Source organism: Amblyraja radiata, chromosome 4 (genome assembly GCF_010909765.2).
Source record: "Amblyraja radiata isolate CabotCenter1 chromosome 4, sAmbRad1.1.pri, whole genome shotgun sequence".
Lineage (NCBI taxonomy): Eukaryota > Metazoa > Chordata > Chondrichthyes > Rajiformes > Rajidae > Amblyraja > Amblyraja radiata.
This window is the reverse complement of record NC_045959.1, coordinates 121150154-121167153: the sequence shown is the minus strand read 5'-3', so window position 1 is coordinate 121167153 and position 17000 is coordinate 121150154. Positions and strand designations below refer to the sequence as shown.

Sequence of the window (17000 nt, the reverse complement as noted above, 5' to 3'; positions counted from 1 at the left end):
ATATAAATAGTAAAGGCATGAGAGAATTATGCCTATCTAAGAGATCGATCTCTTATGTAGGCATAATTCTCCGTGCCTTTCAACCGCAGCACTTGTAACACGCGAAGGTCTGTGCAGCGCACGTGCCGTCAGCGCTGCTTCAAGCCGTCAATGACAAGCGGGGCTGAAGGCAGCTGAAATTCTGCCTTTGCAGTACTGCGCATGCCCAGCAGCCTTCCGCACATGCACAGCGCAAGCTCCTTGGCGGGTTTTTCAAATATGGATTGTCATTATTTTAAAAGTATCTTAACTCCGACAGCACGATCAAGGGACCAATTGAGGTTACTCGGCTGTGGGAATTTAAGGATTTGCGGGAAGCGGCTGACATGAGCGAAGCTGGCGAGCGGAAGGTGAGAGATGTTCAGTCGGAGAGCACTGCCAGAGGTGAGTGGGCCGGCAGAAGGCGCTGAAGTGGCAGCCGGTTCTGCTGTCCGTGCCCGGAGCGCTGAGTGAGTGAGTTACTGACATAATCCCTGACCCCCTCCTTCACAACATACCTGCCCTCCTCGCAACTTTACCCCTGGCACAACCTCTCCGCACGCTGTGAAAGGAACTCCCGTTTTTCCCACCATCTCTCCATCTGCCTTCATCCCCCATCCACCACCCATTCAGTAATTAAAAAAATGAAGGAGCTTTGGAAGCCTTGGGCAAATCGAATTGTTACTTATTTTTATTTTTTATTTTTACGGAGAGAACAATCTGCGCATGCGCGGTTTAAGATTTTTTTTTAAAAGCCGACTGACTGCCTACCCTGAGTAACCAATCACGGCACGTGCCTGGTGCAGGTGAACCTCTGCCGCACCTGGAAAGACTGCTTGGGTCCTTGAATGGAGTCAAGGGGGGAGGTAGAGCGACAAGTGTAGCATTTCCTGCGGTTGCAAGGAAAAATGCCAGGAGAGGGGTTGGTTTGGGTGGGAAAGGACAAATTGACCAGGGAGTTACGGAGGGGGCGGTCTATGCAGAAAGCAGACAGGGGAGGAGATGGGAAGATGCGGCCAATGGTGGGATCCCATTGGTAGACAAAAATGCTGGAGAAAATCAGCGGGCCTCCAGTCCAGCGGACCTCCGTGGTGATGTCGCCACCGCCGAAAGCCAGAACGCCGTCTCTGCTCTGAGACGGCCCGCAACAGCATCAGCTCCGGGCAGCCGCCCCAGCTCCAGGCCGCCGCCCCAGCTCCGGGTCCCGCAGTCTCAGCTCCGGGCCGCCGCCCCAGCTCCGGGTCCCGCAGTCTCAGCTCCGAGCCCCGCTGCCCCAGCTCCGGGTCCCGCAGTCTCCGCTCCGGGCCGCTGCCCCAGCTCCGGGTCCCGCAGTCTCAGCTCCGAGCCCCGCTGCATCAGCTCCAGGCCGCTGCCCCAGCTCCGGGTCCCGCAGTCTCAGCTCCGAGCCCCGCTGCATCAGCTCCAGGCCGCCGCCGAAAGCCAGAACGCCGCACCAGCAAGTCGGGCCACCGCTGCCTCAGCCCTGAAGACGGCCAGCCTCTCGTTGGTGAGTCCTGGCTGGCTCTGCCTCCGGAGCCTCGGGGTCAGTCGCAGGCTGGAGGCCGCCAGCTCCGCCATTAGGCCTCAGCGCAGACGGAGGCAGAGAAGGGGGATACGACACGAAAAAGTCGCATTCCCCCGAAGGAAGAGACAGAGAACATGTTTCACCCCCCCCCCCCCCAACACAACCCAACAAACTAAAACTTAACCAAAACAAGACAAAAAAAACAACAGAAAAAAGTAAAGGCAGACGGACTGCAGGCGAGCCGCAGCTGTTAACAGCGCTGCCACTTACTTCCGGATGGTTCTCAATGCTTCATTGAGCATAATTCCAACTGGTAACTATGCACTTCATCCGAGCCGTCTTAAATAACCATCTAAACTGTTATTTGGCAACCTAAAAATCTGCCTAGGTTGCCCGGCTGGCATCAGAGAAAAAAAGTGAGAGCTCTGGTCAGTCCTTGATAATGCTGGCTGCTTTTCTGAAGCAGCGTCTTATAGATCTCTTAGATGGTTAGGTCAGTTCCTGTGATAGGCCAGCCAATATTCACCACTTTTTGTCATCTCCTTTTGTTCCTGGGTGTTGGAGTTGCCAAACCAGGCTGTGTGACAACCAGTGAATATGCTCTCTACCGTACACCTGTAGACATTCAAGAGAGTCTTCCTCGACATACTGAATCTCCTCAATCTTCTAAGGAAGTAAAGGTTGATGGGCTTTCTTAATGATTGCATTTTGTGTTTTTATGACTGTTGGCAGATCAATTTTCCTCCTGGGATAAAGTAAGTTCTATTGTATCGTATCAGGACAGAGCTTTAGAGAGATATGCACGCACAGGAATTTGTTGTTAGCTCTCTCCACCATCGTCCCATCAATGAAGACAGGTTTGTGGATCCTCAGCCTTCCTCTTCTAAAGTCATCATTCAGTTCCTTGATCTTACTGATATTGAGAGCAAGGTTGTTGTTCTGGCAGTCGATCGATCTCCCTTCTATACTCTGCCCGACTCAATCCGTACTTCATCCAACAACGGTGGAGTCGCCGACAAATGTAAAGATGGATAAAGTTGGGTCTGTGTCCGGCTACAGTGACATGGGAATAGAGTGAGTAGAGCAGGGCATCGAGTGCACAGCCTTGAGGTGGCCCTTGTATTGATGGCTAGAGGTGAACTGTTGTTGCTCATTGTTCTGTTGACTGTGTGTTCTGTAGCAGGTTCAGCTTCTTGCTGAGGGAGTTGATCTGCACCATAACCAACCTCTCAAAGCTCTTCATCATCATGGGTGTTAGTGCCACCGGTCAGTAGTCTTCTTGGGCACCTGTGTTATTGATGGCCCTTTAAAGCAGGTGGGAACCTCAGACCTCAGTAATGAGAGGTTGAAGATGTCCACAAGAACTCTAGCCAGTTGCTTTTACAAACATGACCAGGTTCACCATCATGTCCAGTAGCCTTCCAAGGGCTCATCCTCATTCAGGATCTTCTGACATTGGCCTCGGTGACTGAGATTGCAATACCATCGGGGGATATGGGGACCTGAGAAGTCACATCAGCATTCTCTGTGAACAGCCCGTTTCCGCGCCAGAAATGAGCAAATTCATTTTAGAGATTCAAACATGACGATACCAATCCACAGCTCTTTATTCTGTGTACATTTACAACACATGCCCAGGAGATCCTGCAATCTTCAACTCCATTTGCAGCTCCTCAGAAATTGAAGCAGTCCTCACCGATATGAAACAAGACCGAGGCAACAATCTGCTGGGTGTGTATAACAGCTGTAGAGTTGCTGCCTCACAGCGCCAGAGACCCGGGCTCTATCCTGACTACGGGTGCTGTCCGTTCTCCCCGTGACCGTGTGGGTTTTCTCTGGGGGCTCCGGTTTCCTCCCACACTCTAAAGACGTACGGGTTTGTCGGCTAATTGGCTTTGGTGAAATTGTTCCTCGTGTGTGGGATAGTGCGAGTGTGTGGTGATCGCTAGCTGGCGCTGACTTGGTGGGCCGTGGAGCCTGTTTCTGCGCTGTATCTCTGAACATTGACATTGTAGACATTGTTTATTAGAGGTCCTACACGATCAACATGTTGAGGGTCACTCTTGGCCACCTAGATCAGTCCACTCGTCGTGGTGGCTATCCCTCGAGGTCGAGGATCAGTCCACTACATATGTAGCAAGAGTTGAAAGGCTTGGTCCAACGATGCCCGACCTACTTCCCAATACTCCATCATTTATGTTCATAAGTTCTAGGAGTAGAATTAGGCCATTCGGCCCATCAATTCAATCATGACTGATCTATCTCTCCCTCTCAACCCCATTCTCCTGCCTTCTCCCCACAAACCCTGACACCTGTACTAATCAAGAATCTGTCAATCTCCACCTTAAACATATCCATTGACTTGACCTCCACAGCCATCTGTGGCAATTAATTCAAGATTCACCACCCTCTGACTAAAAAATAAATTAAAAAAATCCTCCTCATCTCCTTCCTAAATGAACATCCTTTTATTCTGAGGCTACATCCAGACTTTTCAATATTCGGTGAGTTTCAATCAAGACCTCCCCTTATTTTGCTAAACTCCAGCGAGTGGAGCAGTGGTAGAGTTGCTGCTTCACAGCGCCGGAGACCCGGGTTTGATCCTGACTACGGGTGCTATCTATACGGATTTTGTACGTTCTCCCTGTGATCTGCGTGGGTTTTCTCCGAGATCTTCGGTTTCCTCCCACACTCCAAAGACATGTAGGTTAATTGGCTTGGTGTATGTGTAAAGATTGTCCTAGTGTGTGTAGGATTATGTTCGGGTGCGGGGATCGCTGGTCGGTGTGGACTCAGTCGACCGAAGGGCCTGTTTCCACGCTGTATCTCCAAATTAAACCTTTCTTCAGGACCACTCTGATAGGGGATTGCTGACCTGAAACATTAACTCTGATTCTCTTTCCAGAACTATAGCCTGACTGCTTTTCTTTTTTTATTTCAGATTGCCACCACCTACAGCTTTGTCTTCTACTTTCATTTGCTGCAGCAATTTGTTAGCTTGTCTTCCAAACAAGACATTGCTGAGCTGTAAGTGCAGTTCACATCAAGTACAGTCAAAATAAAATATGAATGACATCATACTGTTTCTAACTTGTTTAAATGCCTTTCACAATACCTGATCACATGCCTTATCACAATCACAATACCTGATCCACATTGAGAAGGCTCTATATCTCACTATATGTCAGAGCTCTTCTATTCCTCAGCATTTAGAAAATATACTTTAATTTCTTCCTGCTGAAGTTAATAACTTGTGTAGGAAGGAATTGCAGATGCTGGTTTACACCGAAGATAGACACAAAAAGCTGGAGTAACTCAGGGGGACAGGCAGCATCTCTGGAGAGAAGGAATGGGTGATGTTTCACAGTGTTGGAGTAACTCAGGGGGACAGGCAGCATCTATGGAGAGAAGGAATGGCTGACGTTTCCTTCTCACCCATTCCTTCTCTCCACAGATGCTGCCTATCACACTAACTTACTCCAGATTTTTGTGTCTATCTTCGACGCAAACAACTTTATATTTTCCGACCTGTGAAAGGTTTGATTGTAATCGTGTATTGTCTTTCCGTTGACTGGTTAGCATGCAACAAAAGCTTTTCACTGTACCACTGTACTGGTTGGGAGGGAGAGATAGATTCTACCCCGCCATGATTGAATGGGGCCTATGGGCCGATGACTTGATGGGCCGAATGGCCTAATTCTACTATCACTTATGATCTTATGAATTATCCACAACACAGTTCACTTCTTCAAACCCCCAACAGGCCAAACACAAGTTCCCTTTCACAAGACCACGTGCAGAGTGATAGAAATTGGAGCAACAATTAGTGAATACAACAGATTTATCCAAATACAGGAGTTGTGCAAGGGAAGCAGTCTAAAATAACACAATTAATAAAGGAACTCCAAACACATAATACCATTCACTCCTGAATCATCCTACCACAACCAGAGAGCAGTGCTGAACTACTATCTACCTCATTGGTGACTCTCGGACTATCCTTGATCGGACTTTGCTGGCTTTACCTTGCACTAAACGTTATTCACTTATCATGTATCTGTACACTGTGGATGGATCGATTGTAATCATGTGTTGTTTTTCCGCTGACTGGTTAGCACGCAACAAAAGCTTTTCACTGTACCTCGGTACACGTGACAATAAACAAAGCTTTGAAATCTGACATTGCAGCATGGTCCAACCCGGCACATACCTGAACGATACTTAGAACACTTCCATACCTGATCAGGCACAGGGTGGCCTCCCGTCCTTTCTTCCAGCAATTCACAACCATCGCCACTCACAGCTTTTGACGCCAGTAGGCCTGCAGAGGAGACAATGTGTACATGTTTACCACCCAATGTTACTGCTTGAAGTGAAATATTACAGTCCAAAATAGCCCCAGCTCTAATAGATGGGATTTACCCATCAGATTCTCACTCAGAAAACAGATATGATGTAGAATGTCGTGCAATATCATTAAGATGTACCCCCTCAAAAAAGAAATCGGGTTGCAGAAGTCAGCAATCTTCCTAATGTACGAGGAAGATCCTGTCTGAAGGAGGGTCTCGACCTGAAACGCCACCCGTTCCTTCTCTCCAAAAATGCAGCCTGTCTCGCTGACTTACTCCAGCATTTTGTGTCTATCTTCCTAATGTACTGCTTATATGTAGAAATTATGTCAGCTAGGTTTTAACAACAGTAGCTCTTTTATTGCAGAAAACATTAACAATAACCCATTAGTGGAACAGAATTTAAAATACTGAAAATTGGTGGACTTAAAACAGTTTGTAGAAAGTCAAGGCCAAAGTATGCTCTTGTTTATGCTCAATATGCGACAACCCACTTAATTTCAATGTACCATCACAGTTAGTTTCCCACAGACACGGAAACAGGCCATTCGGCCCATCTCGTCCATGCCTGTGGAATTATTTGCCACAGACGGCTGTGGAGGCCAAGTCAGTGGGTATTTTTAAGGCAGAGATAGATAGATTCTTGAGCGGGTCAGCGGGCGATGGATAACAAGACAGTGGGCGGTAGAGCTTACTCCTGTGTAACCTCAATTGGTCCCTTGATCGTGCTGTCATTGGAGTAAGCTCCACAGCCCGCTGCCCTGTTATCCATCGACCGCTGACCCACTCTTGAGCCGGTCCCCTCACTGTCCGGTCTACATTGAAAGACACGGACCGGGCAGTGAATGCCATGCAGTGTCACCCAGCCCAGCAAGTGAGGCCATGTCCTGCTCCCGGCGGCAGTCGGAATTTAAGGATTTGCGGGAAGCGGCTGACATGTGCGAAGCCACCGAGCGGCAGGAGAGAGGCGTTCAGACGGAGAGCACTGCCAGAGGTGAGTGGGCCGGCAGAAGGCGCTGAGGTCCTGGCGGCTGCTCACAGCCACCCGAGCTACATCCCGCCCCGGCCACAATGCGGTGGCTCTGCGCCCGGAGCGCCGCGGCAGTGGTGAGCGAGTTGCCGGCATGATCCCCGACCCCCTCCTTCTCAACGCTCCAGCCCGCGCTGACCCGGGCCAGACTCCCCACACGCTGTGAAAGGAACTCTCCCCTCCAATTGGTCCTTTGAACTAGTATTGTCATTCAATAAAATCACAACTGATTCAACTTGTCCAAGTGTGCTCCTGTTTTTTCCCCACCATCTCTCCAACTGCCGTTACCCTCCACCCCCTACCCATTCAGTCATTCAGAAAGAAGGAGATTTGGAAGCATTGGGCAAATTGAATTGTTACTTTCTTTATTTTTATTTTTTATTTTTTGAGCGTGAGAGATTCTATGTCCCGCCAGCCTTCTTTCAAAATTTAGCAACTCAAAGTGGGGGTGCGTCTTCATTGCTGGGAAATACGGTACTTTACTCAGAGATTTGGCTTTTGAAGACTTTATAAAAGTCGACTGACAGCTTACGGAGAGGAGAACAATCGGCGCATGCGCGGTTTAAGATTTTTAAAAAGCCGACTGACTGCCTACCCTGAGTAACTACTCACTGCACGTGCCTGTTTAATTCTGAGGCTGCGCCCTCTGGTCCTAGCCAGTTCTAATTCAGGGCACAAGAACTTGATAGGAAAAAAAATAAACAGGAATCAGGCATTCCTCCAGAATCTTTACCAGAAGCTCCAAGAATCCTCCAGAATTGCCCATACAGACATCAGGCTATTAAACACTACAACCTCAAATAAGCTCCGAACTACATAGACTATTATTATTATTGTTGCACTATTATTGTTTATTTTTATGTGCACTTATGTGTGCGTGCGTGTAATATATATATATATATATATATATATATATATGATCCATATACATGTGAGTATGTGTACACACTGAACTTTTTTTCTCGTTTAAGAAGGAACTGCAGATGCTGGAAAAATCTAAGGTACACAACAATGCTGGAGGAACTCAGCGGGTGAGGCAGCATCGATGGAGAGAAGAAATCTGAAGAAGGGTCTCGACCCGAAACGTCGCCTATTCCTTCTCTCCATAGATGCTGCCTCACCCGCTGAGTTCCTCCAGCATTTTTGTCTACCTTTGAACTTTTTTTTCTCTCGTTTATTACATTGTTTCCAGTGTACTAAGTTTACATATTGTATGGTGCTGCTGCAAGTAAGAGTTTATGCGACATATGACAATAAAACACTCTTGACCACTGGACCATCAAGTCAGTTCAGCCATTCAATAAGATCCTGGTCGATCTTTGACCTCAGCACTGCTAGGTCAACCGCTCATCAAGAAGGCGGGCTCCGTCCTGGGGTGGAGTTGGATTCACGGGAGGTTGGTCTTGGAGGAGAGGATGCTCCTCAAACTGCGGAGCATCCTGGACAATACAGCTCACCCCCTCCATGACACACTGGTCAACCTGAGGAGTACCTTCAGCAACAGACTGGTTCCACCAAGATGCAGCACAGAACGCCACAGGAGATCTTTCTTCCCTGTGGCTATCAAACTGTACAACTCCTCCCCCTTCTGTCATGGGGTAGACTGAGGCTGACTCCCCCCCTTCCCCAATCTTTGCTCATCCCCAAGCCTTTCCATTTCTCAACCAGAAACGTCACCCGTTCCTTCTCTCCAGAGATGCTGCATGTCCCGCTGAGTTACTCCAGCATTTTGTGCCAAACAGTAAGAGTTGGTCTCTTCTCAAAAATAAGCATAAAACCAAAGGAAACTATCATACATCTAAATATTCTGGAGAGAGAGATGGATAGGACAGGTTTGGAGGGATATGGACCAAACGCAGGCAGGTGGGACTAGTGTAGCTGGGACATGTTGGCCGGTGTGGGCAAGTTGGGCCGCAGGGCCTGTTTCCATGCTGTATCACTCTGTGACTCTGAGAGACTGCACTGGAGTTTACAGGACATTTATTACACAAGATGGAAAAGGTTACGGTAGAATATGTAATACTGTACAAAACAAGGGAAGAAGGAATTTCCAAGTAAATATGATCAACTTGGTCATCATAAAGTGGTCTAGATTCATATTAATAGCGCATTAAAGGAAAGGGTTTTGGTATTCATTTGAGGAACATTGCAGATTAGCAATGAAAAGCCCCAATGAAGATTGCTGCATAACAAAGCAGAACATGATGTATTCAGCTACATGCAGCTTGATAAGATCAAGCTGACACATTTAGGGATAGTAAGTATTGGAACAAGTGAACCGTGGCCTGATTCCACAGCCTGGGATAAACGAGCCGAGTCTCCATGCAGGGCAGACGTGGCACGCAGGAAGCTCCTCTACACTATCTGTTTGTCACGCTGTGAATGATTTATGTGTGCAACAGTCACAATTATAAGGAAAGCGTATCAGCGACTCTACTTCCTGAGAAGATTACAGCGATTCGGTATGTCAAAGAAGATTCTCTTTGGTGCACAGTAGAGAGCATACTGACTGGTTGCATTGTGGCCTGGTTCGGCAACTTGAACGTCCAGGAGCGGAAAAGACCACAAAAACTTGTGACCACTGCCTAGTCCATCATCGGCTCTGACCTCCCCACCATCGAAGAGATCTATCATAGTCGCTGCCTCAAAAAAGCAGGCTACATCATCAAGGACCCACACCATCCTGGCCACACACTTATCTCACCACTGCCATTGGGAAGAAGGTACAGGAGCCTGAAGACTGTAATGTCCAGGTCCAGCTTCTTCCCATCAGGCTATTAAACACAACAACAAATAAGCTCTGAACTACAATAGACTATTATTATTATTGTTGCACTGTTCTGTTTGTTTCGTGTTTGTTCGTGTGCGTGTGTGTGTGTGCGTGCGCGTGCGCGTGCGTGTGTGTGTGACACACACACACACACAATAAGCCCATATATATGTATGGGTATATTGTGAGTATGTGTATAATTACACACTGAGCTTTTCTTTTCACTCTTGTTTGTCATATCATATTATGTTTACATATTCAGTCGTGCTGCAGCAAGTAAGAATTTCATTGTTCTATCTGGGACACATGACAATAAAACATACTTGACCCGATTGTCCAAGGACAGCACAGCTCAGTCCAGAGAAGAGGGGTGAACTGACCATTCGTTGGCCAGTCATCTCCAAGGGGCAGCAAATTAAGACATTTGGAATGGATAGGATGAATGCAGAGACAGTTCCCCAGGGTCGGGGGATCAAGAACCAGAGGGCACAGACTGAAGGTGAGAGGGGAGAGTTGTGATAGAAACCTGAAGAGAAACTTTTTCCTCACAGAGGATGGTGGGTGTATGGAACAAGCTGCCACAGGAGGTAAGTACTGGAAGGAACTGCAGATGCCAGTTTAAACACAAGATGGACACAAAAAACTGGAGTAACTCAGTGGGACAGGCAGCATCTCTGGAGAGAAGGAATGGATGACGTTTCGGGTTGAGACCCTTCTTCAGACGCTGGAGAAGGGTCTCGACCCAAAACGTCACCCATTCCTTCTCTCCTGAGATGCCGCCTGACCCGCTCAGTTACTCCAGCACCGTGAGAGTTTTTCATCCAGAGAGTTGTGAATCTGTGGAATTCTCTGCCACAGAAGGCAGTGGAGGTTAATTCATTGGATGTGTTCAAGAGAGAGTTAGATTTAGCTCTTAGAGGGAATGAAGGGATATGGGGAAAAAGCAGGAGCGGGGTACTGATTTTGGACGATCAGCCATGATCACATTGAATGGGGGTGCTGGTTTGCAGGGCCTACTCCTGCAGCTATTGTCTATGTTTCTAGTGTAGATGGGGCATCTTGGTCAGCATGGATGAGTTTGGACGAAGGGCCTGTTTCCGTGTTGATGCCTAATTACAGTAGTGGATTGGTCAAAGATGATTGTGCCTGCACGATATGTATTTACACTGGGTTCTAACCTGTGATTTTGTTGAGACGTGCTCTTTTTGCCTGAAATGAGCAGATAACGCTGGCCTTCCTTTTCCTGGCTCCTGTTGTCTCTGCTTGTTCTGACGTCTGCTTTGGCTCAAAGGTCAATGGCTCAGAGTTTCCTGCTTAATAGAAAAAAGGACAGTCTTTAAGTCTTAACATTTGCCATCCCGGCACACCATTACTCTGACATTATTTGAAGTCTGAAGAAGGGTCTCGACCCAAAACGTCACCTATTTCTTCGCTCCATAGATGCTGCCTCACCCACTGAGTTTCCCCAGTATTTTTTGTCCACCTTCGATTTTTCCAGCATCTGCAGTTCTTCCTTAAACATTATTTGAAGCTCAAAGTTTGTTTACAATGAATACGGGCCAGTAGCCTTCAATCATGAAGTCCTTCACTGTACCTACAACTTGCATCTGGGCCTCCCACAAACAATAACCCCAAAGGCAAGATGCTGTCAGACGAACCTGAGATAGCAACAGATACAGGCTCCTCTTGTTTCTTTTGTGCTTCATCCTCTGTAACTTTAGCACCCAGCATCCTCCGGTCCTTTTTGAAATGGGCTCCCCTTCCCAACTTCCTTTCCTCCTTGTCTTTGACTCTGTGCTTCACCACGGGCTTATTCTTCGCGGCGGCGGCGGCTGCAGCTGTGGCGGCTTTAACAAGAGCTAACCAGTCCTGCAAGACAGTACCAGTTACAAACACAGGCAGCACGGTGTACCACCAATATGGCCAATAAACCAGAAACACAACAACTGGCAATAGAGTGGGCAACACGGTGACTCAGCAGTAGTTGACCACAGGCCCGGCTTCCATCCTGACTACAGGTGCTGTCTGTATGCAGTTTGTAACTTCTCCCCATCACCAGCTTGCATTTTCTCCGGGTGCTCTGGTTTCAATAGGCAATAGACAATAGGTGCAGGAGCAGGCCATTCGTGCCGGCACCGCCATTCAATGTGATCATGGCTGATCATCCACAATCAGTACCCCGTTCCTGCCTTCTCCCCATATCCCCTGGCTCCACTATCTTTAAGAGCCCTATCTAGCTCTCTCTTGAAAGTATCCAGAGAACCAGCCTCCACCGCCCTCTGAGACAGAGAATTCCAGACTCATAACTCTGTGTGGAAAAAGTGCTTCCTCATCTCCGTTCTAAATGGCTTACCCCTTATTCTCAAACAGTGGCCCCTGGTTCTGGACTCCCCCAACATCAGAAACACGTTTCCTGCTTCTAGCATGTCCAAACCCTTAATAATCTTATATGTTTCAATAAGATCCCCTCTCATCCTTCTAAACTGCAGAGTATACAAGCCCAGCTGCTCCATTCTCTCAGCATATGACAGTGCCGCCATCCCAGGAATTAACCTGGTGAACCTACGCTGCACTCCCTCAATAGCAAGAATGTCCTTCCTCAAATTAGGTGATCAAAACTGTACACAATACTCCAGGTGTGGTCTCACCACAATACTCCAGGTGTGGTCTCACTAGGGCCCTGTACAACTGCACCCACACTTCCACACTCTAAAGACGTGCAGGTTTGTAGGTTAATTGGTTTTGGTAAAATTGTAAATTGCCTCTAGTGTGTGTAGGATAGTGTTAATGTGCGGGGACCACTGGTCGGCACGGACTCGGTGGGTCGAAGGGCCGGTTTCCGCGCTGTATCTCTAAACTAAACTAAACATCCCAAGGCCTGCACCCAGTTGCATTTCAACTGTGATTGTGGGCATCATCCGCAGTCTCAACAACTTGATTTCCAGATTTGTAGCAGATTTATTCACCATGTTAAGGTAGCATTAAGTAACGGGCTACATTGATAGAGGTTTTTTAAAAACCCTCAGTTATCTCCCCCCCCCCCCCCCCCAATCCCGGACCCCAGACACATTCCTGATCACCTGGCCCAGGAGATCGCAGATAAGAAACATATAACATTCTTAAGGGATTGGACAGGCTAGATGCAGGAAAAATGTTCCCGATGTTGGCGGAGTCTAGAACCAGGGGTCACAGTTTATGAATAATGGGTCGGCCATTAAGGACTGAGATGAGGAAAATCTTCTTCACCCAGAGAGTTGTGAATCTGTGGAATTCTCTGCCACAGAAGGCAGTGGAGGCCGATTCACTGGATGTTTTCAAGATGGTTAGATTTAGCTCTTCGGGCTAACGGAATCAAGCGATATGGGGAAACAGCAGGAACGGGGTACTGATTTTAGATGATCAGCCATATCATATTGAATGGCGGTGCTGGCTCGAAGGGCCGAATGGTCTACTCCTGCACCTATTTTTCTATGTTTCTATGTGGAATATAATTTGCAAATGAATGTATGTTTTTTCCAAACATCACCAAAACTTTACAAGTCGATAAACCTGAGGTAAAGTCAAGTCAAGAGATTATTTCATGTGTCCCAGATACAACAATGAAATTCTTGCTTGCTGCAGCACAACAGAATATTGTAAGCATAAATACAGAACAGTTCAGTGTGTCTATATAGCATAGACCATATATATATATATACACACATAAATAAACAGATAAAGTGCAATAGGCTGTTATAGTTCAGAGTTTGTTTGATGTCGAGTTTAATAGCCTGATGGCTGTGGGGAAGTAGCTGTTCCTGAACCTGGATGTACCAGATTTCAGGCTCCTGTACCTTCTTCCCGATGGCAGCGGAGAGATGAGTGTGTGGTCAGGATGGTGTGGGTCCTTGATGATGTTGGCAGCCTTTTTAAGGCAGCGACTGCGATAGATCCCTTCGATGGTGGGGAGGTCAGAGCCGATGATGGACTGGGCAGTGGTCACAACTTTCTGCATTCTTTTCCTCTCCAGGGCATTCAGGTTGCCGTAGCAAGCCACGATGCAACCGGTAGCATGCTCTCTACTGTGCACCTGTAGAGGTTCGAGAGAGTCCTCCTTGACATACCGACACTCCGTAATCTTCTCAGGAGTAGAGGCGCTGATGTGCTTTCTTAATAATTGCATTAGTGTGCTGGGACCAGGAAAGATCTTCGGAAATGTGCACGCCCAGGAATTTGAAGTTCTTGACCCTTTCCACCATCGTCCTGTTGATAGAAACGGGATTGTGGGTCCCCATCCTACCCCTTCCAAAGTCCACAATCAGTTCCTTGGTTTTGCTGGTGTTGAGGGCCAGGTTATTGCGCTGGCACCATATGGACAGTTGCTCGATCTCTCTTCTATATTCTGACTCATCCCCATCAGTGATACGTCCCACAACAGTGGTGTCGTCGGCGAACTTGCTGATGGAGTTCGCACTATGGTTCGCTACGCAGTCATGAGTATAGAGTGAGTACAGCAGGGGGCTGAGCACGCAACCTTGAGGTGCTCCCGTGCTGATTGTTATCGAGGATGACACATTTCCACCAATACGGACAGACTGTAGTCTGTGAATGAGGAAGTCGAGGATCCAGTTGCAGAGGGATGCGCAGAGACCCAGTTCTGCGTGTTTGGTAACCAGCTTGGAGGGGATGATTGTGTTAAATGTCGAGCTGTAATCAATGAATAACAGCCTGACATATGAGTTTTTGTTGTCCAAGTGGTCCAGTGCGGAGTGGAGGGCCAGCGAGATCGCATCCACCGTTGATCTGTTGTGGCGGTACGCGAACTGCAGTGGGTCCAGGTTTTTGTCGAGGTAGGAGTTGATTTGCGCCATAATCAACATCTCAAAGCACTTCATCACCACCGACGTTAGTGCCACTGGTCGATAGTCATTGAGGCACATCACCTTGCTCTTCTTGGGCACTGGTATAATTGATGCCCTTTTGAAGCAGGTGGGAACATCAGACCTCAGAAGTGAGAGGCTGAAAATGTCCGTAAAAACTCCAGCCAGTTGGTCCGCACAGGTTTTTAGAACACGACCAGATATACCATCAGGTCCAGGTGCTTTCCGAGGGTTCACCCCCCGGAAGGATCTTCTGACGTCGGCCTCTGTGACTGTGACCGAAATACCATCACGGCAAATGGGGGCTCGGGAAGGCACATCAGTGTTCACCCTATCAAAGCGTGTGTAAAACGCATTGAGCTCGTCAGGGAGTGATGCTTCGCTGACATTTGAGCTGCCTCCTGATTTCGCCTTGTAGGAGGTGATTGCATTCAAGCCCCGCCACAGCTGCCGAACATCCGTCTCATCCTCCAGCTTGGAGCAGAAGTCCCTTTTGGCCTTTTTGATGGCCTTACCAAGGTCGTATCTGGTCTTCTTGTAGACCTCTGTATCTCCAGACCTGAATGCCCGGGCTCTGGACTTCAGAAGAGTGCGGATCTCATGGTTCATCCAAGGCTTCTGATTGGGAAACACTCGGAAGGTTTTTGTTTAAGAAGGAACTGCAGATGCTGGAAAATCTAAGGTAGACAAAAATGCTGGAGAAACTCAGCAGGTGAGGCAGCATCTATGGAGCGAAGGAAACAGGCAACGTTTCGGGTCGAAACCCTTCTTCAGACAAGGTTTTTGTTGGGATGCAGTCTTCCACACATTTCTTTATGAAGTCTGTAACGACTGTGGTGTATTCATTCAGGTCCGTTGCCGAGTCCCTGAACATTGCCCAGTCTACCGACTCCAAACAGTCCTGGAGTTGTTCCTCTGCCTGCCCCCCCCCCCCCCCCCCCCCCCGCGACCAGCTCTGTACAGTCCTCACCTCTGGGGGTTCGCTCTTTAATTGCTGCCTGTTGGCAGGAAGAAGCAGCACCGCAGTATGGTCAGATTTATCAAAGTGAGGGCGAGGGATAGAGCGATAGGCATTCTTGATGGTGGTGTAGCAGTGGTCGAGGGTTTTTGGTCCTCTCGTGCTGCTGGAGACATGTTGGTGGAAGTTAGGGAGTGATTTCTTGAGGTTTGCCTTATTGAAGTTCCCAGCAATGGTGGTAAATGCCTCGGGGTAAGACGTCTGGTGTTTGTTGACCACGGCGTGCAGTTCCTCCAGTGCCAGACGGACGTCTGCCTGGGGTGGGATATAGACCGCGGTCAGGATGATGGAGGTGAATTCCCTCGGTAGGTAGAAGGGACGGCACTTCACCGCCAGATGTTCCAGGTGTGGGGAGCAGAGGTTGGACAGGACTGCCACGTCTGAGCACCACGCAGAGTTGACCATGAGGCAGACGCCCCTCCTCTCCCTTTCCCAGATGCCAGTGTACGGTCGATGCGATGGATGGAGAACCCTTCAGGCTGGACCGCTGAGTCTGGGGAACTGGTGGAGAGCCATGTCTCTGTGAAACAGAACACAGAGCATTCCCTCAGCTCCCTTTGATAAAGCAGCCTTGCCCTTAAGTCCTCCACTTTATTTTCAAGGGACTGTACATTGGCCAGTAGGATAGTAGGGAGAGAGGTCCGAAGTCCCCTGCGCTTCTGTCTGACCTGAAGTCCTGCTTGTCGGCCACGTTTCCGGACACAATGGAGGCCTCTCCGTGTGTTTACTGTACCTGCTGTTTCTGTGAACCTGCGCTGGACCGGGGATTCCCTCACAGACGGCAGCTCCAGCTCCGTTGCGATCGAGGATTCCCTCACAGACGGCAGCTCCAGCTCCGTTGCTCCTGGGAGATCCTGCTTGTCGGCTCCGGAGGTCTTCCCGGTGTTTCCAGGTACAGTACCTGTGATCCTCCGTCGGGTCGGGTGTTCTCCAGCTATCGAGGGATCGTTGTCAGTCGGGGGCTCCCGCAGCTGCGGGAGATCGTGATATCGCTAGTGCATTCAAGTGCACTAGCAGTTTGTCCGTTACGCCGCCGATTTCTGCCGGTTCTCCGATCCAGGTGAGTTGGTGAGGCGAGGTGAAATTGCACAGAAATTAAGAACTATTTTGCTTGTTTGTGACAGCAATGTTTTCCAAATAATCGAGAGCTTACCTGCCCCTTAGCATCTTCTGGCATTGACTTTATGTGTATTCGTTTCAGAGACCGTATGACGCCATCGTAAAACTGTACTGTGTGGGTTCCTGTTAAACATCAATTAAAATCATTATGTTTTGTTCATTTTAGGAGAATGTAAGACCATTGCAAGGACAAATCTGAAATTAGGATGCATTAATGCCCATGCAAGCAGCCAGTAACATCGGTACCATTGAAACTTATTTGGCTATTTCACTTCATTAGCTTTTTAAATCACATTTCCAATCAGTTATTAT

At 48.3% G+C, this 17000-nt stretch overlaps 1 protein-coding gene across 1 annotated transcript in view; it reads right to left on the bottom strand.

Annotated features, from left to right (window-relative positions):
* phf20l1 (PHD finger protein 20 like 1) overlaps positions 1-17000 on the bottom strand; it is a gene marked incomplete at its 3' end in the record, with an annotated part of 88905 nt that overhangs the window by 51209 nt on the left and 20696 nt on the right. The window contains exons 6-9 of the mRNA XM_033020367.1: positions 16723-16811; positions 11351-11561; positions 10871-11005; positions 5782-5864 (exon numbers count right to left, since the gene is read on the bottom strand). Coding sequence (XP_032876258.1) covers positions 5782-5864; positions 10871-11005; positions 11351-11561; positions 16723-16811 — 518 coding nt within the window. The remainder of the gene's footprint in view (positions 1-5781; positions 5865-10870; positions 11006-11350; positions 11562-16722; positions 16812-17000) is intronic.